General features: G+C 45.2%; 1 protein-coding gene across 4 annotated transcripts in view; it reads right to left on the reverse strand.

The window, feature by feature from the left end:
- Positions 1–21487, reverse strand: part of LOC146204713 (ileal sodium/bile acid cotransporter-like) — a 179342-nt gene that overhangs the window by 35371 nt on the left and 122484 nt on the right. For all 4 annotated transcript variants that reach the window (XR_014704028.1, XR_014704027.1, XM_084589433.1 and 1 more), the window contains exon 3: positions 10874–11078. Coding sequence is in view for 2 of the 4 variants with exons in the window: in XM_084589433.1 (XP_084445559.1) it covers positions 10874–11078 (205 nt within the window). In the remaining 2 variants the exon portion in view is untranslated. The remainder of the gene's footprint in view (positions 1–10873; positions 11079–21487) is intronic.

Below are 21487 nucleotides of genomic sequence, written 5' to 3' on the forward strand. Positions count from 1 at the left end.
GGTCACCGCAGAAGGGGTAGACAGCGAACGCGATGGTTAGATGGCATCCTTGAGGCGTTGCAGATGAAGTTATGTGATGTTAGGAAGATAGTGAGAGACCGGAAAGCGTGGCGTGATATGGTCCATAGGGTCAAGAAGAGTCGGACACGACTGAACGACTTAACTGAACTGACTTTTAAATTGTGCGCCAATCCCTTCCTATGCCCTTTTTCGGCTCTACTTCCGGTTGCGTGACGTCACATCGTCTACGTCACTTTAATTCACTTCTTGTTTACCCATTTTAGTCTTTGGTACTTTTTCAAATAGCACGCCAGTCCCTTCCTATGCCCTTTTTCAGCTCTACTTCCGGTTGCGTGACGTCACATCGTCTACGTCACATTAATTCACCTCTTGTTTATCCATTTTAGTCTTTGGTACTTTCAAATAGCGCGCCAATACCTTCCTATGCCCTTTTTCGGCTCTGGTTCCGGTTGCGTGACGTCATATCCTTGACGTCACCTTAATTGACCGATTTAATTAACTATTTTAGTATTTGATACATTCAAATGTGGCGCCAAACCAGTGGCCAAAGAGACCATTTTTGCCTTTACTTTTACATTTTTGCCTCTAATTAATTGCCTAATTGACTTACTGACTTAATTACCTTTTCGGACACATTACATCACCCTCTATCGATTGACACCACTCATTAACCTCTACCACTTCTCAATTACTCACAACTGCTGCAGACACGATTTTGCGTATTTTGCCTCTAATTATTTACAGAATTAACTTATTGGTCTAATTATTTTTTCAGACACAACATTACGTCACCCTCTATCGGTTGATACCACTCATTAACCTCTACCACTTCTCAATTACTCACAACTGCTGCGGACACGACTTTGCGTGTTATTCCTCTAATTAATTACCTAATTAACTTATTGGCCGAATTAATTACAAAACATTACGTCACCTTCTATCGATTGACACCAATCATTAACCTTTACCACTTCTCATTTACAACTGCTGCAGGCAACTTTTACATTTTTTGCCTGTAACTAATTACCTAATTAACTTATTGGCCTAATTAGTTTTCCGGCAACATTTCGTCACCCTCTATCGATTGACACCGTTCGTTAACATCTACCACTTTTCAATTACAGTTGCTGTGGACACGGTTTCGATTTTGCTGACGCGGCCTGCGGACGTGGTCTGCGGACAGAAATCTATGAACATATCGAAGTAACGCTTTCGCATTAAAAAAAGGAAGCAAGCGTGCATACTGCTGTGTGCTGTGCCGAGGGCAGCGCCAAGCCGTCACTCGTTTGAAACCGCGCCGTCTGCGTTGACCAGCCTGACCGATTTTTCATCCTTTCCACACTGTAGGAAAAAAATAAAAGAAAAGCATTCGTGCCGCTGTGTGGTTTGCTCACAGGACGGCTAGACCTATGCTTCGATGGCCAGCATACCAGCCCGTCTTTTTATCTATTCCGCGCATTGGACTTGAAATAAATATTGCAGCCCCCCCCCCCCCCCCCCCCCCTTGGTAGAAAAAACAAACATCGTCAAGCACGCAGAAGTGGCGTAGACACGTCACTTTTGTGTCACGTAATTTGCACGCCCAAGACCTGCAAAATAATATCACTTTTTTGTGCTTCAACTTCTCAGCACGAACGGCATCCGTTTATTGCAGGTTACATAAAACGACTGATGCAAGCGGCGCTCGCTCAGTGGTTTCTCCATGGAGGATGGGTTTCTCTTTTGAGGCTTGCTTGGCTTGAATTGATCCTCCAGGTAGTTTCAGCAGGCATAATCTAACCCTTCCATCTCTTGCCGGAAACAGTTTCTCAATTCTTGCGATCTTCCATTGCTGTCTTGGCTGCAGACTGTCACAAAGACAAATCAAGTCTTATCTGAGTGTTTTACCTAGACACCCATTCTGATTTTGCACATTTTGCAGTTCCTTGGGGTATTTTCTAGTTCATCTACCCCAGAAGGCTTCTGTAGTCTGCTGGCGTGGAGTCCATAGGCTGCGGAGGGATACGTTGGCCTCATCTACCTCGATCTTTCCCACGCTAGGCAGCAATGTGAGGCGTCTTCCCCTCAAGGAGAAGGAAGGGCAAAGAAGTTCCGGTTATCCGGGTCCACCATGCACGTAAGTTAGAGATCGAGAATTTAAGACGGCTTCAATTTCTGCCAGTATTCTGGCTAGCTTGTCGAAAGATAGATACATGAATCCGATCTCTTTCTTGGCGGCAAGTTTGGTTGATCCAGCGAGTCGCTTATAGAAGCCACCTTACCGTGATACGCGCTCAAACATGAACTTCCATTCGATTGGTGCCTTTGCGACATAGTCAAGATCCTCTGGTTTTCGGCTGGATTTCCATATAGAATATCTCTGTTGACCTTCTTGAAGGAAAGTGCATTGTCAGTGAGATGACCCAAGGTCTTCAGGTATAACATCTGAGGGCCATCAGAAACGATTCTGCTGATATGGATTTTGCGAGCTCTAAGTGCACCGCTCTTGATAGAGTACAATTGAACAGTGTGATGTAGAATTTGTAAAGCGAGTTTTATTGCGAAAGCAATAATACTCCCATTTTCAGCCTGTGTGCTGTGCGATGTCAGTGCACGTTAAAGAACCCCAGGTGGTCGAAATTTCCGGAGTCCTCCACTACGGCGTCTCTCATAGCCTGAGTTGCTTTGGGACGTTAAACCCCACAAACCACAACCTTCGTGTAGCCACGGTCGGTAGGCATGTTTGACCTCTAATGACCCCAGATGGCTGTGACGTCATACCAGCTGCGAGAGATGGGTTACCAAGTCGAGTCGTCGGGTGGCGGCGGTCGGTCGGCACGGTGTGCCGCGGATGAGATGATGACGTCACTGTGACGTCATACTACCTGCGAGAGATGGGCTACCGAGTCGAGTCGTCGGGTGGCGGCGGTCGGTAGGCACGGCGCGCTGCAGCTGGAGCCGCGCTGCTACCGAGTGGAGGTGCTGCTGTTACCTCTTCTTTCGCAGTTGAGAGGAGGAGGAGGAAAACGATGGGTATATAAATGCTTGCGCTTGCTCAGCTGAGGCACTCGCTATGCATCCTAATAAACAGAAAGAAAAGTCACGCCGTCTCGATGAAGCCAGGAAACGACAGCGGGCTATAGAGACAGATGAAGTACGGGAACAGCGCCTTGCTCGACGGCGTGCTCAAGATGCAGCTAAACGAGCGCTACGCGCTTCTCTTGAATCGTCCTCAACCGGCGTCGACTCCGAATGGAATGTAATGGACGCTTTGAACAGTGAAGACTCTTTGTCAACGTGTTCCCTCAGTAGTCAAGAATGTACGAATGTAACCAGGCGGCAGCGACGCGTTCAGGAAACAGAAGAAGAACGGCAATGGAACTATAGCGTAGCCATGCTATTATTGCTTTTGCAACCTACCGAGCTTAACTAAAGCTAAGCCCCAGCTAATTCTTTTTCCTTTCACCTGGAGCAGTCCCGCGAAGTCAACTCTTGTGACCTCAAGGGGTTGAGCCTCGGTCATTCGGTCAGTTGGAAGCGTTGCTGTCACTTCAGTGGCTGGACACGCATTTTAGCGCTGACAGAATATGCATCATTTGATGGTTCTTTTTACTAACTGACGGGCTCGCACAACATGGTACTTGTCTCTCAGCCGTATCAGGGTATCTTTTGCCCCACCATGTAGCACGCGTTTGTTAGTGCGCTTGACGCACGAGCAGTTCTGCCAGTAGCTGTCGGCTTAACAGCACAATTGGATGGCGTTCGTTGTACGACTTGCCACTCAGTTGAAGTCTGCCGCTTATGCGCATGATACCGTTGTTGTCAACAAACACTGGAATATGCCTCTTAGTGGTGGTCTGCAGAAAACCGCTTTCCCGTTTTTGCGCATTCATCTTCTCTCTTCAGGCCCTCTCGCTGGACTTACCTTATCGTATTTTTCGGCTTCTTTCAGTTCAACCGTTCTCCCTTTATTGTCGGAATGTTTCTTGTAAGAGATCTGTGGCCACAAGTTTTCCGTCGCCTTCATCCAGTGCGTTCCTACTCACCAGGTGGAACTCTCAACAAGATGTTCAGTTGTAACTCCTCTGGTTATGACATCTGCCAGATTCTCTAACCCAGGACAAGGTGTTGGTAAAACGCAGAATTTCCATTACGCGATCTCTCATAAAATGTTTCCATTGCGACGGTTCACCTACAACCAATGCAGTGCTATCGTCTACTCAGTCCAGAAATATGTCACTTGTGGTAGCTTTTTCAGGATCTTCGAAACATATTGACTCAAGTCTTACCGCCAAGAGACAGGTGCACTGACTTCGTGTCCAGGTCATCTGGTAGGATATCGTCCCATTTGACTTTTATCTGCCACAGCTCCTGGAATGAAGCCTTTGCCCTGACGGTGAATGGAGCTAACCATCCAAGTGGATAGTAAAGTCTCACCGTAGTCTTGCAAACAGACCTTTTAGTCATTGTGCCTGGCGGATCACTAGCTACGGTTGCTTGCGTTCCATGTCAAACCCAACATTTTAGAACTCCTGGGAGGTATCCGAGGTGTCTTGCTTCGCAGTCATCCGTCGCAAACCGCTCATATATGTTTGGAGTGTCATAGAGGCTGTACTGAATATTGTCCTCGATTCTTCATAGATCTTCAGCACTTTTTCCCCATTTTCTTTTCCCGTTAAGAGGTAATCCACATACCAAGAGTGCGCCAGTAATTAAATAGTGTCCGGATAGTCTCCTTGCATATTCTTCAAACGATGCTGGAGAGCGCTGTCAACGAGAAGTGACTTGCGGTGGTTAAAAAGGAAACCAGGTTCATTCGCAGAGTCTGTACTTGGCTTGTTGGTTCATTCGCGTCCGGTTCTTGTTTTCTTAAATTTTTTTTTGGGGGGGGGGGATAGCATTATAAAAAATTAGAGCACTGCAGAATCTACATTGGAGTAATGCAAAAGCACGGATGCTGCTGTTGGTTGCTACTAGTAGCTTAATTCACTTCTTGTTTGCCCATTTAAACAGGCCTTATACGCATCATCCGACATACCGTAAGGCAGCGCCCCGACTACTGCGAGGAGCCGAACCACAGCCCCATTTATCCTCCTAGCGTGACGATGGATGGATGGAATATAGGAGCGTCCCCTTTCAAACGGGGTGGTAGCAGTAGCTATATCATGCTCATTTTTCTCCATATATCTTAATTATTGATTTAGAATGGTTAACTAAACCATCATTCTATTTATTAAATTTTTGTTCCTACATTACTAACATTATGTCACTTCTCAGCTTTTAAGCCACCAATCTTCCAGTCGTTTTTTGCTAGTTTCCACCGCCGGTTTATTCACCCGGCCACTGGTATCTCTAAACCCCAGAGCTTCAGGAACAGTGATTGCGCCTGCATCAACTTCCGGATGGATACCATTACATTCGAGTAAAATATGGTCAATTGTTTCACTGGAGTTTCCACATAGAGCACATGCGTCATTTCCATTGTTAAATTTATTTTTGTAGCTGCGTGTTCTAAGGCACCCTGATCTAGCTTCAAAAAGTAGGGCACTGCCTCTTGAGTTATCAAAGAAATCTTCCTTCCTGATCTGCATTTTCCACTTACAGTATAATTCCACACTCTGTTTCTTTTCCATCGAATTTATCAAATTTTTACCTTCTGTGTTTTTCACCTGTTGCTTAATGCTCTTTATTTCTCCGTCCTTGTGATAGCATACTTACTAGTTAGTTTCCTCTTTCTTTTCCTCCATTGTGAGTCCACGCTTTTTAAGTACAGGTATTTAAATACTTTAGCTGCTCATCTGTTACTGTCCAATTTCCTCAGGCGTTCCCCATATAATATTTTACTCTGAGCTTCCCGTACTTCGAAAGATGCCCAGCCCATATCTCCCTGTTCCGCCTCATTTGTAGTTTTGCCGTGGGCACCTAGTGCTAATCGTCCAACGGATCTCTGATTTATTTCTAATGTCGACTGTACCTCTGATTTTAGGCACAAAACCGCATTTCCGAAAGTAAGTCCGGGCACCATAATCCCTTTCCAAATACCCCTCAAAACCTCATACTTATTGTATCCCCACAGTGCCTTATGCTTCATTATCCCGGCATTCCTTCGCCCTTTGGCCTTAAGTGATTGCTCATGCTTTCCAATGTATGCCAATCCTTCGTTTACCCATACCCCCATATATTTATATTCTGCTACTCTAGGTATTTCATGGCCTTGTATTTTAAGACCCTGATCAGTTGAGCCGTTGAAAATTATCAAACCCGACTTAACTGCGCTGAAACTGAAGCTTAGAGCGTCCCCTTCGTCTCCGCAATACTTAACTAGAGTTTGCAATTCTTCCAGACTCTCAGCTAGCAGCAAAATATCGTCTGCATACATCAAACCGGGGAGGCGCTGCTTTACCGCCTTTCCACCTAATCTATATGACAGGTTAAAACCTAGGTTACTGTCTTGTATCCTCCGTTCCAGGTTTTTCATATGAAGCATGAATAGCACCGGTGATAGAGGACAGCCTTGTCTTAATCCTTTGCATATCTTGACATCCTCCATACTTCTTATCCCTTCCCACGTAATTTCTACTTTGTTATCCCGGTATATTTCCTGTAGGAACTCTATTATCTCATAACCGATACCTTCTTTTAATATGTTCCACAGGAGTTCCCTGCTTACGTTGTCATCCAGGAAGGCCAACGCCACAAACAGCGAGCGCCCTCTCTCGGCTGCGACACAGTGCCGTGTATGGACTCGCCGCCACCATCCGATGGCGCGAGCTGGGGCCCCGTCTCTCGGTCTGGCGTGACGTCACACGGTCACGTGAAAGGTCATGCATGGAGGCGCCACGACATGCCAAAGGCTCGAAGTGCTAGCAGTATTGCTTTCGCAATAAAAGCCCAATGAATCTCTGCCGCTCTCTCATATCGCTATTTGCAAAAATGCCTTTTCAATATCGGCTACGAAAGCTATTCTGTGGCTTCTGAAATTTAGTAGCAGTGCTACAAAGTCGGCTGTCAAATTCGGACCGCTTTCGAGGTTTTGATTCAGGAAATTTGGCTTCTGTCCGTGCGATGAAGCATCAAAAATCACTCGAAATCTCGTATTTCTGATTTCTCGGAACACCGGCTGATAGAGCGTGTAGTATATCAACTTTCCCTGTTCTTTTTTCCACTACCAATTCAGCTACGTCTTCCGTGGAATACTGTCTGGTGACAGCGTCGCACGCCTCTAATAGCTGAGAAGTTTTTCAAAGGCGGTTTGTCAGTTAGAACAAGGACTTTTTAGCAATTTCCTTCTAGTTACTTAGATTTATGCTGTATTTCCAAGGAAGGGCTAACTCGTATCGAGAGCCACTCTCTTCGAAAGAATCCAGCAGCCTATAATCAACACAGCTGTCATCATCCGTTACTCCTAGCGATTAGAGAGTAAAGAACCATTTCGAAAAGTTTGTAGTTTCTTTCCTGGTAAGTGAAAAGCGAATGGCAGTGGTATGCACGCATTGTGAGTCACAAGTCTTGCATCCTACGGGGACTAAAATGCACCACCCAAAGGGTGTTTCTACTGCTCTCAGTTTCTCGTTGAGCCTCTTTCTTCTTCCCGTTACAACTTCCCAGTAATGATCTGACCCGATAAGGAGGCCTATGCCACCACTTTTTACTTAACATACTCATTCCAAGGATTCCCTCGTTGATATTTTGTAGCTAGCTGGCCCGTTCTGTGTATTATCTGCATGAGCAATAGGCAACATTCGAGTGTACATGTGCTGATGTCCCCGCTTAGCTCCTTCGAGTACGGATCCTTTCGCGGCTAGCGAGTGATGACACCGCATCCGCAGAGTAAGAGGCAACCCGATATTGTCATGCTACCGTAAACATCTGCATCCTTCCGAAGCTGCTGAACATTTTCCTTAGGCTTCTCCATATTAATTTTATACACATCATTCTGTTTGGCCTGTCTACGAATAGATCTCCGATTGTGCTTTGGTATTAGAATCAGAGATTACTAAGCTGCTTCCCATTAACATTTATTCCCAACTCTTCCCAACAAGGTTTCTAAATACCTTCTGTAAACACGCGGTGAACAGTAGTGGAAAGAAGCCTCGTGCATGGAATTTTATTACTTTATATATGGTGGACTGTAATGGCTCTGCAGCCGCTGGAGATATTTTTGAATACATTTATATACGACTCTTCTACACTCTGGTTGCGCAATGCTTACATGCTGCTGAGGTTTGGACTGAGTCAAATGATTTCTCGTGGTGTATTAAGCTATACCATCTAAACGTAACCAAGCTCCTGAAAAAACACACACACACACACACACACACACACACACACACACAAAAACAACAATGACAAAGTAGGAATATCCTAACTTAATGTAACCACCTGAGGGATGCTTAGGGCTGTGCGTTCTAGTCTGGAGTATTTTTGGCTCTCCCAGTTTCAGTAATTAGTAAAGACTAACTGACCAACTTCCAGTAAGAAGGTGTCGGCTCAAAACTTGAAGATCGTCTTGAAATCTACGGAGCTACTTCTTACGTAAAGTAGCTTATTCAACCGGCCTTAAAATATAACGCGCACATTAAAGAAAACTCCCTCGTTACAGCGGCGCTATTTCAGCGTTTCAAGGCTCTAACAACAAACATTTAGGGGCACTTTAGAAAGCCTTTATAGCGCTGTGGTCCGTAGCGCTCCACTACGGCACTTTTTTCTCTCTTTCTTCTTTCACTCTCACCTCCCTCCCTTCCCTTACAGTGCGGTTCAGGTGTCCGCGGATAAGTGTGACAGATACTGCGCCTTTTCCTTCCTGTAAACCAATTTGAAACGCAGCTGATGCCTGCTTTACTGCGTCTGCTTCTGTATGCTGTGTGCTGCGGCGTTCGAGGAAGCGCCAAATGAAAGGCGCAACACGGACGCCTGGATTGGATGCCCGGTGGTGTCAGAATCGGAATCTCGTAGTATCCCGCGCAATGTCGCGAAGTGTGACACTTCTCGCGACGCACACACGCACGGACGGACACTCATGAGCCTATAAAGGCTTTCGCTCTAAAATCCGGCCTTCTCAGAAACGCTCTCCCCGATATGGCTTTGCGTGGAAACATGTGAGAGAGAGATGCACCATTTACGTGCATCACGTCACGTGTAACTTAGTTGTTCAAGCCAATAATTAAGAAGTTAATTATTCGTTACTAATCAGTTACTTTAGAGAAGGAAAAAAAAATACTGCAGACTAGGCAACGCGATTATCAACAGCCTACAGTTGGTTTCACTGAAGCTAGGACACTTTTTTAAAATGCTAGCTTTGTTCCATATAGCTGGGACACCTGTATTCTGCGCATTCTCTATCCCCAGGTTGAGAGTATAGCCTATTGTTGAGTAGCCTTTACGAAAGCCTTCCTTCTGCTTAATGAAGTTATGCTGAGTTTATTGCGTATGCAGGGTGGTCAGTGTTTTTAATTAAAATCTATCCACCATACTTCGTCAGATATGCCGTTACCTGGTTTTAACCACTGCGTCTTTCCCCATTTGTATTAGTTGTAAGACAGCGACTATATGCGTTCTTAATGCCGTACGATGATGCTCGTGAAGCGATTTTAGAGCGAAGCAGCCGCGTCGCGCCGTCGATGCCTTTGCCGGTGTAACCGAGCGAAAGAGACTCACGAACCACGAAAGAATCAGGAGCCAGAACTAGCCAGAAAATGTGCACGTATAATCTACAAGCAACTTGAAAATTGTTCATCTCAATATATCGCAAAAACGTTTAAAAAGCTGAGCTCAAATTTTGCATCAGGGAGTATGGCACTCGTTCTTGAATCTTTTTTCCTGGCACCTTTCATAGCAGAAAAAAGGACGTTATTTAGAGACATAAAAGTCAAGCGCAGAGTGATTGAAAATTAGTGTCCTACGTTTAATCAATTTGCGGTAAACTCGGGAAATGATGACTGTCCGCGAAGAGAAAAAAGATGAGGGAGGAAGCACGGCATAACGACGTCTGTGCGCCCAAAACCAGAGTATGCGTCACACATCTGGCCCTCGTGGCAATCGCATAAGTCACCATCGATCGGGATCAGTCCAAAACCGCGCAGCTTTGTTCATCATTACTCGCCAGTCAAAAACATCAGCGTCGCCACCTTCGAGTCGATTCCCCGTCTCATGCCGTGTCACCTCCTGCCAGTGACTGCATCGCAAATTTTGTCATGACACAAAGTCACGACACTCTTTGTTGCCCTACTAAGAGCGTCCTCCTGCTTTAGCCACGATAAACAGATTTTCACGCACATCGACGGCACTCTCACACGTCTGCTTGCAACTCACTGGCACTGTATCACTGGTAACGAAACAGCACCCTGGAATTGCCTGCCTGATGGCGTCACTTTATAAACACACCATAGAACATTCCGCGAGAAAATAAAAACACATCACTCATAGGAGTCGACCGCTTCTGCGTTCCTTAAACGAAGTTTTACTTTACTTATCTAGCACGTCGTAGCAGCCCCTGTGGAGTTCTGCTGATCACTGTCATTGGTATGCCTATGGCGGTTTGTTTATTATCTTCGGTTTTTCTTGTGCATGCTTTACCGCAATTCACGTTACAAACCAATACTTAAGGGAAGAATAATGAAATGAAATGGAAGCAAACGCCATTTGAACCTTGTTTACGCACGCGGACAGCCGCTTGTCAGCCGTCACATTGGTCTAGAGTGCCTGTGTACTGGCACTCTCGCTGGAGCAAATGCTCCTTGTCTGTGACACAAAGACGAATATTCTCCGTTTATCCAGACATCCAGGCTGCTGACAGAACGCAAAGACAACAAAGGCACGTGGACAGCTGTCGTTCGAGCGCTCTCTCACGCCGACATGCCGCCAGAGTGAGCACCTTGGTGACGTAGGGTGCCAGTCGCGGGCAGAGCCAGTTGAAGAGCATGCCGAGACCGGCTGGCAGCGATATGAAGACCAGACTCATGGCCATCTTGGAATAAGGCACCACGATGTCGCCCGTATCGACGTAGTGACCGTAGAGCAGCATATTCACCGGCATCATACCCATGGCCAGCACAGTCGAGCACAGCGTCATGGCGATGCTGCACAGAGACAATCGGGAGCACAATGACTTCAAGTGGACCCGCCGAATATCTGGCAGACGCAGCACACATAGAGAAGCGGTGCCGGTGCACACACACACGGCGTTCTGCATTACTTGAAGGTATATATCTGCAGCAGTAATCCGCCTAGCGATGAAACCGCTCGATGACAGCGACTCTAGTCGATCTATTCAAGAATATGAATCCTGACATTTCATAACCTTTAGTGACATGTTGGCGGCGTCACGTTCATTTTGACCGATAAACCGCCCTGAAGAGGCCGAACCGGTAATATATCATTCTCTCTGGAAGGGTCTGACTAGAGCCGTTCTTATCCATACGCTTTAGATTACTCTATGCTTCATGTATACTGCACCAGTTTAAGGATATGCAAGTTTAATTGACGACGGTGAAACTGTAGTGCCACAACATAGCAAAATCCCTGTACACCCACGAGCATGCTTTAGTTATTAAACTATCGTCTAGGTAAACGTTTAGTTACGATTGACTGAACGGCTGCAGCTGCGCGAAACTGTCGATTGAGTACCTGCTCAGGGCGGGACGCTTCGCTCATAGATGTGGAAATGTTTTCTCTCCAGTTGCTGCATCTGTGAGCGAAGAGCGTTTGTTCGAATGTTCAATTCCTTAATTTGCGTAGATATGAACGCATGGTTTCCGCTCCTCATCACCCTTAATTTTTTTCACTGCGCGCTAACAGTTCACTACGCTAAAGCGTAGCAGCAGGAGAGCCAGCATCGGTGTATACCAAACAACCAGCGGCTACGCACGTTGCCGCTCCCAACGGCAAACGCTTCATTCTCGTAACGTTCTGCAGACTGACCGTAAGAAAGTCCGTGCGCTGAAATTTAATTTGTGTCCGTCGTAATGTAGAACGTCGTTCTCAGTACATTTCAAGCATGCATGCTGGGCATACCCAGATCTATAGCTATATGGAGATGGGCTATAATGCCTTCGCCATGATTATGCAAGGACAGCTTGTTAACGGGACAACCGAAAATGGCGTTCGACAACATCCGATGAAACCGCAACTCACACAGGCTATAGGCGATGCTACTGGTAAACCAATATGGCTGCCCCTGAGGCGATTGGGAAGCCGTCGTGCAGAAAGTCTCCATCTTGGCTCTACTTTGGACCTTTGCAATACTAATGCACCTAAGAAAGCTGCCTACGCTTGGTCCCTCAGAGGGTTGAACGCAGGGTCGTCTTGCATAGCGCGAGAGTTGCGCATTCAAGCATCAGGACAGCGAAAAAACGCTGTGCACGCTTAATAATTTGGCTGCAATTTTTTTCTTTTACCTTTTTACACAGTGCGTTCCTGCCAAACGTGTGCCGTGCTTGCCGCGAAAGCCGTGAAAGTCGGAAATTCTAACAACGGATTGTGAAGAGAAAAACAGTTTCTGCGGGCAGTGCTAGACACTGGCGCCTTGATAAAGCATCTTAATTGCTACATGGCTCCATCGACTTCCTGACATACCGCGCTCTCATGCACGTTCAGCCGCCGCCAGAATATATTGAACGAAGTGTCTAAAGGTACGTCCGACGTATCCATTCGATTCTCGTAAAGATACGGCGGACGTCGATATACAGGCTCATGGCTATATACACGTCGAACGCGGCCACATTCCGCTTGCTACGCGTGAATGAATCTTATCCTCTTTGATATCAGCTAGCCGCGACTCTCGATGAATTGCTACGAAGAGTGCATCCGTTCTACCATAGATCACGGTCTTCACTTAGGGTTGTGTACGGCAAGAATAGCTGCAGGCGATGCTACGTACTGCACCAGCTCCACCAGCTGGCATCGAGATACGCACATTCACGAGCAGCATTCGCTTCGCACTAAACTATTACCTCGATCTGCCCGTAATGTAAGCGAGCTACTCCTAGCATTTACGCTGTCTTAGGTCCTGCACCGACCTCCTAAGATCTAGCGCCGGTACAACACACACACCTCGCCGTGCAGAACATTCGGCAGTCCAAAGTATGTATGTGAAATGGCATTATGCTCTTTCCTCACATGCAGACCGAGGAAACAGGATGTTTCTAGCCAAATTCTTCGTTTAAATTCTACCACAGAGCCGTGGCAGAAGACATGCCGAATCTACTAGAGGCCTGCGCTGCTACTGCGGCGAGCTGCACATCGACTCGTCGAGGCTAAGACCTACTGCACCGCACCGCAAGAGTGCACAACCGGAAAGCCGGAAGCGCGAATGATCCGAATTCCCTGTGAACAGCAATGTTCTTTGGTATTTAGGGGAAGACTAGACTAAAGTGCTTAGCCTGCATCTTTTTCTTGTCGTTGAATTTTGCGTACATGTAGTGTAAACCCCCGCATGCTCGAGGTTAGCATGACCCGACGGAACGGCCGCGCAGCTTTGAAACGATCGGGATCGATATGCATGCATCGGCGGACTTGGGTACGCGTTAAAAAATGTGCGCTGCACATTTCGTTGCAGAAGCTGACTCTTGGAATTTTGCAGAGTGCGCCACGCAAGTGATCGTTGCTACAACCACGCATCCATGTTCCAACGGCTGGCCTACCCCGAGGCGCATAAATGTTCAACCGTGGACGTATCAATGATCGAAGAGAGGACAGATTTTCACAATATTGGGCGCGAAATCGATAGCTACCAGTGCTCAGTGTTAGAGAAATTCTGCCTTGATCATGCGCAATTCAGTGTTTCAGGTGTGGTCAGTAGCTGTAAGTTTGAACAGTTCGCCTCTCAAGTCAGCGGCGCCAGCGATGGACCGGCGGAGCGATTTTCCACGCTACACCGCTGTCTTGCTAGAAAGCCTACCTAGGCGGCGTTTGACATTCAGCTGCTTTTTGTGGGCCCCGTAATTGAAAGCAACGCCTTCAGAAACGCGTTAAATGTTCAAAACTGTATTCTCTTCAACAGTTTCACTCCAGGCTGTCAAAGCAGGCGGACGTTGATAAAACAGTTGAGCACTCCAGTCTTTAGATATCTACGTTGATAAAACAGTTGAGCACTCCAGTCTTTAGATATCTGTAGAATCGCCTTCAGTTTGTAAAATTATTGGAATAGGTCACTTTCCGATCGCTGGGACATAGAACCTCATGACAGCGCTTTCACGTGAATAAGGACCACACCAGACCGAAAGCTTGTCTCATATAACATAGCTAACCAAGGTATACCTTACAGCATTGTATTGATTTTTATGGTGCATAAGCGACTAATGCTGCCATGCACCAAGAACAAGGTTTAATGTATTTATTTGTGTGTAATGACTAAACTGTTCTTTAGGATGTAGCTTGTTTAGGAACATTTTAAGAAACCAAAAATGCAGGAAATTTGCACGTCTCTCCTAGGATTACAGTTCAGAAGAGCGTGTTGTCGGGCTAGTTGGTTCTGCATAGTATATAAGAGAAATGCGCAACAACTTAAACAGGACACTTATTCTCTTATTTCCTAGGATCATGCTGGGATGTAAAGGGATCTGTTGCAAAATTGTACAAAATGTTTCCTCTTATTTTCTCGACTCTGGCGCACGTGAAAAATATGGTTTATTGTTAGTTCATCTCCACACTCTTTTCATATTGGTTTGTCCTCTTTCATAAGTATTGAGCTGTGTGTGAGGTGTGGGTATGACTTTTGTGAAGATGACCTAAAATGGCCTCCATGTTGTGTTTTTGATTACAGCATGATTTCCATTCCTTAATGACAGGTTTGACAAGTATAGTTTGTAGTTTATTTCAATGTTTCAAAAATCCTGCCATTTCACTCTCACCTTTCTTTGTAGAAGCTTCTTGGTATCTTCATGCAGCATATTCACCCTCCGTAATTTAGCATTGCGTCAAGGTAACCTGGTTATTTCTTTCAAGACAACTGTCCCGATTTCGTAAAGTGTAGGGTTTCTGATGACAGGAACTCCTTGGAAGTCATAGAAATAAATGAGATCCACAATCATGAGCTATCTAGGGTATGCATATACATGTCCATCGCTCAGTGGAATGGTGTCAGTACGCTGTTAGAACAGGTCTTGTGGTAACAACAACCATTGTCTGAGGTGGTCCTTTAATGGGCATTGAAATGCTATGTAACTACAGGTACTGATAGAACTCTTGATCATGTTATGTGATGATGCAATCCTTGCATGCATATAGGTATACATTTCAGAATCTGCAGTGCACCACTTGACCATTTACCACCAGTTTCTGTGAAAATGTATTTTTCATGCATGTTAACCAGTACTTAACAGATGACCCCTGTGCACAAGCCAAAAGTGCCACGAGCCAAATGTCACGAGGCCACACGACATGGCAGGAGCTGTTAAGTCAAGCTTACAAAGTTGTATTTGAAATATGTTCTGGGACGTTTCAGCTCCAATTAAGAAAGGTTGAGGCTTACAGAGGTCTATGCCAGGTTGTCTATCACCTAACAGGGCAGCCTACGACCGTATGCTAATGAGTATATCTGAGATAACAGAGACATGAATTAAGGAATTAGTAATTATGTTTGTAGCAAAGGGCATGTAAATTAACAGGAATTCACAGTGGGATCTGCAGACAAGAACCATTAACGCTGGCACACCATACCCTTACAGGTGGAGATTAGGAGTCTCCCTAATTTTTTTTTCTGCTCAAAGCTTGTCTTTCCTTCATTCTTTCAGATGAGGAAGATGTGAAAATGATAGCATCGAAAATTCCAGAGACCATCGTTAACAAGGATGCTGATCCCAACAGCGTAAAAAGAAATTTCAGAAAAGATGGGTGACTAGTAATGCTGGCAACAGTTGAAGCTAAGTGGAAAGGCATGAAATTGAAATGCAACATATGCAGAGATATGTTGCGAGACGACCAGTCTGCGGTGTGCGACATCTGTCTCCGTTAGTTTCATCAAGTGATTGGCCAAAGCAGCTGGGGCTTGTGGTTTTGCGATACGTGCAGTGTAGTAGCATAGATGCAACCTTGCCCATTAATAATTGCAGTGGAGTAAGTGCATTGTTTTGTTTTTGTAAGATGTTCATGGTTTTCATGCAAACATTATGAGAATTTTTTTCCTAGAGAATGTTTGCTGAAATGTGAATATAATGTGCAATAAAACTAGTGTTTTCTTGCTATTTACTTTTCCTTGTATACATTAGTTCTGTGAAGAAGACCACAGGCTAGAAGGAAATGTAATGGCATGCATTTTGATACTTGGCCCCGTTGTGCTGGCTCAGTAGTTAGTGCTTGGCTGCTGAACCCAAAGATGCAGATTTGGTTCCAGCCAGAGCAGGAGTATTTCAATAGAGGCAAAACAATAGGCCGTCATGCACCGTGCGGTGTCAGTGCATGTAAATGAACCCAAGGTGGTCGAAATTATACCGTAGCCCTCAACTATCGTGTTCCTCATAGCCGTAGTTATTTTGGGATGCTAAACCAGATATATATCACATCATACTCTGAGTAAGATGCTATTCATGGTCAGTTAATCATACACTAAATGATCAATTCTTTTCTGCATGGTACAGCAGCTGTTGTACAATTCTACTTTAGCCTTCATGAAGAATATCACACTGGCTCCACATGGCCTTCTGTTGACCCTTGATATGCGTCACAATCACACACCCGAGTATTTGTCTAAGGGCACCTATGCATGCAAGGAGGGGACCATTACTTTCCATTTGTCCGAACTGATATGCACGATCCACATCATTTCTGTAATTCAACTGCCTGCTATTTGAACTGTCCAGCATTGATGCAAGTTTCAAAGAACTGCAATTAGCAAATTAATCCAAGCAGGAAACCATGCCAAGAACTGCTTTGGTTTCATCTTTAACAACTGTTTGAGAACTAAAATTAGCCAAATGTTGCAAAACATAGATGAGAGGTTACAAAATCTAAAAAACAATGCAGCCTACCTGTGGCATGTAGGGTTTCACATTCTAAAGTGACATATGTAGCTATGAAAAATACAGTAGTGGAGAGCTCCAGACTAATTTGACTGCCCGGGCTTTGTACTTTGCATTGACATCTTGCAGAAAACAGAAGCATTTGCATTTCGCCTGCACCAAAGTGCGACTGCCATCACTGGCATTAAACATCACGACCTTGGGGCAAGTAGCCGAACGTGCCACTAAGATGTCGCAGCGTCTACGTACATGCTATACACGTCAACCTTTCTAGCATTAAAGCTGTCACATGCATGGCAGATATTCATGTTCAGCTTTGGACTGACAAGTTCAAAAGTGTACTATTTGTGTTTTTCTAGCATGAAAAACAAAGGAAACTAAGAAAAAACGAAAAAAAAATGAACATATGTTGAAAAAGCACTAGCTATTAACACATAAAGCATATTCGTTCTTTTATTAATGATAAAGTGGCCTTCAACAATAGTACAAAGCCTGAACATTTAGGAAGGTGCTGTGCCAGGCAGCTATTTTACAGAAACCTGAACCATTTCACCTGTAGTAATGCGCATCCCGGCGGTGTGGGCTGGGCACTTATTTTTTGGTCCACTAGCTCCAACATGCGAAAACTGCATCATGTGCATTCCCATTTTCCGAGTTTTGAGCTCTGTAGTGCAGGCTAACAAATTGTCGATGACTTATTTTCGTCTGATTGTTGCACAGCGCGTGTAAATAAATTACCACTGCACCTAATAAACACTGACATGCACGTGCAACATCGCCGATCATAAACGGTCACACTGATGTCCGTCCGGACATCGGCGCACTCATCACAGCACTCTTCGTAGTCTCACACAGCACTCTAGTAGGACGTAATCCGTACATCACAGCATCTCACGGTAAGCACAAACCACACCTCCAACAAACACGAATGACACGATGCTTGGGCTAGAGACACGCCGGCGGCACCCAGCTTTTTTAGCGACTACGTAGAACTTGCAGCACCAAACCTCAATGCGAGCAGAAAGCGATGCGTTACGTGACGCATCTCATCACAGATAGAAGTGAGGAAACTTTGAAGAATCAAAACTACATAACGACCGTCGTAGACGTTAATCCACATGATAACGAGGACCAAATGAGCGGACGTGCGGGCCGCGGGCTGGCTGTCAACACTGCGATTACATGCGCTTGCGCTGGTCGTGCTTGCGACCCTGCCGCGGTCCAACTCACGTAAACCTATCATCATGCCATCAAGTAGTATATCACCCATTCTAGGCACTATTCTTTCCACTGTACTATTCTTTGTAATTTCACATTTATCGCATGCAGTAGTACATACTTCCTGCACCTCGCACGTACACCTCATACCAACTTCGATTTGGCTACATATGGCTACCGTGTTGTTGCTACAACCACATCTGGGGGGCCGGCGTTGCTGCGACCCGGTTGGAATAAGCTAGAAGCTTGGTGCAACCGGGTGAAAATAAGCAAATCGTTATTGCAACCCATGGATTGGCTTGGCTTTGTTTATTATTTTCGGATTGGGGTTTTTGCAGGAAAGCCCGAGGCAGATCACGTGTCGTGTGTTTGTAAACGACGTTTAGAATGGGTGGTCGTGTGAATCGCGATTTTTGCGCCGTGCACATTTCGTGCCTCAGTGCTCATCTCGCAGTTTCTTCATGGATTACGTTAGTAACGACAGAGGCGATAGACGCAGTAGAGGCTTCGTGCATCCACGGAAGTTGAAAGAGTGCTCCTACTTGCGGACCCCGTCGGTTTCTTCGTTCATTCTGCAACAAATCATATTTGCGTGGTGCTTCACAAACAGGGCGTCTTGGATTTATTTTTGAAGCATGAATGGTGCACAGTGTGGCGTACTAGAAACCAAGAGCGTATGTAAAAGGCCTGTGTATGGGGATCGTGATTTGGTTTGTGCTGCCATGGAAGAAGAATATTCTCAACGTGTAGGTGGTCTTGGCTTTCGTTTTGAAGGTTGCGGTGTTTATGTCATCACCCTATGTGATCGCTTGGCTGATTCTGGAAGGGCGTTTATGTGCTCTTTCTTTTGCAATGCCGGGCACTCCAGATAAAACTGGTCTTTTCGAAGCTGCGAGCAGTTTTCCCTGAACTGCCTTAGCGAAAGGACATTTCTATTTCGCGTTATTCACGAGGTGTGCGCGTTCGCGTAATGTGCAAGAGTGTGTGCAAAAAATATTTAGCATTCACCCGTTCCTACATTCCCTGAATCGCACAGAGATGGAGCCTAAGTGGTGTCTTTCGCCCTCAATATATCTCAATATTAACTTCGAAAAAAATATCCAGCAGGTTCGGAACTCGCTTTTCTTTTACCGCTTTTCCCAAGTTGCGTCGCCTGTCTGCACGCATTTTTCACGTTGCCCGCATTCTGCTGAAGCTGCCTGAATTGAACAAACCTCTATCCACTAGTTTGATCCAAGGCTTTCTGACCGACCGCGCGCGGTTTGTTACTGCTAATACCCAGTCATCTTCAAAGTTTTCTTTCAGCTATGTGTTCCACAAAGCACTGTCCCTTACTCTTAACGATCTCCCTTCTGTAACTTCTACCATCCACATTTTAGTTGATGACTGTGTACTTCGCTGCTCTGTAACCAACTCGTCCGACGCTTCTGCCTTATATCTATATCTAATTCGCATACAATAGTGATGTGCTGTGTGGCCTCCGTCCCTGAGAAGCTTTAGACTTGATTTCTTCTCACCACTGCCAAAACAACACATCCTACTTACAAAATTAACACTAGTACTACTTTTTCAAAGAATTCGTTTAAGTACCTTGGTGTTCACCTCACTAATGGCTTAACATTGTCTTGCCTTGTAAGCCATGTAACTAATTACTCTAATAGAACTGTTGGATACCTCTATCGTAACCTACCCATGGCTGGCACCTTCTTGTGTAAAATTACTAGATTACAAAACCCTTGTGTGATCACAACTTTAATATGCCAATCATATAGTTGATCCACACTACTTCTTGTGTAAAATTACTAGATTACAAAACCCTTGTGTGATCACAACTTTAATATGCCAATCATATAGTTGATCCACACTACTGTAACTTTACTGAACCTTATGAGCCTGTTCAAAACCATGCCACCAGTTTCATTCCCTCGAATACTCCTTCAGCATCTCTGCCATGAAATCTGTTACAGTCTCTGTTCTCGTCACTGTACTTCATGCCCCTGCCTTTATCACAAGCTTTTCATACAAGACCTCATGGCAGTCGTCTCGGCTAACCTGTGTATAGAACACCTCGCACAGGTCATCGTAAAAGTGGCGTTTCACCGCATGCCCGCACAACTACATTTCATGAGTCAATCTTCGCAAGCACTGTTCACAACTGGAATCATCCCTCATCAGTGATCCTGTAAGCTTCAATACTGCCATCGAAGAACCTGTCTAATCATAGCCATGTATACCACTAGCCTGTCGCCATTTATCACTGTGCACAAGCCCATTCCTTCTCTAAAGTCTCGCATTAGGACCTCTGAGGTATCAATAAACACATAAATAAAAGCATGGTTGATAAAGATTCCTTACAATATGGGAACTGCGATTATGTTCGGCAGGAATATATATATATGTAACTGGATCATGTTGAACGGTGTTAAGCTTGAGCTTGGCACAATTGTCTTTCCTGTGATATTGAACTTAGAAATTAGGATACTGAGTGATAACACTGACATGGTGGCTTGCCTTTTGAACTTAGAATGAACTTAGAATTTGATTGCAGTATTCCTTTCTTTGCATTCATCCTAAATGCAGGGGTGGAAGTGCTGCTCCATTTGCTTCATTCTGCTCCAGCCTGCTTTCCCTGCTCCGAAATTGCTCCAACTCGACTGCATCAATGTTCTGACATTAAATTTAGTGGAGCACGGTTTTGCCGCACAGTGGGCCATTACTGGTATTGACAGCAAGAACCTCAATCCGAGACGATTAAGTTAAGCGACTATGAGAAGCGCAGCTGGGCAATGGTCTGTTACGAGTTCTGTATACAGGGTACGTGGCTGGTGTAGTCAAAACGATGGCAGCACACCGGTAGCAGAGGTGTAATGCATCTCACCCGAGCCTAATACGTATAAAATTTTAATATACTAGAAAAGTATGCAGCATAATGTTTGCTTATAAGCAAATTTGAGGAATTCGTTACGGAAAATGTTCTGTGCACTTGATATAGCACCTACTCCCAGCCTTTTGAATCGCCTGTGGTGAGGGAAATGAGATCAGCGAGTGAAGCAGGCGCACCAAACTACTACGAGGTAGCGAAGCACTGGAAGTGGTAGGCGAATATGTTTACTTAGGACAGGTAGTAACCGCAGATCTAGATCATGAAAGGGAAATAACTAGAAGAATAAGATTGGGATGGAGTGCATTTGGTAAGTATTCTCAGATTATGACTAGTATCTTACCGGTATTGCTCAAGAGGAAGGTATACAGCAGTTGCATCTTACACTTACTCACCTATGGAGCTGAAACGTGGAGGCTAACGAAAAGGGTTC

Source organism: Amblyomma maculatum, chromosome 1 (assembly GCF_055883805.1).
Source record: "Amblyomma maculatum isolate TAMU_Amacu chromosome 1, ASM5588380v1, whole genome shotgun sequence".
Taxonomy (NCBI): Eukaryota; Metazoa; Arthropoda; class Arachnida; order Ixodida; family Ixodidae; genus Amblyomma; species Amblyomma maculatum.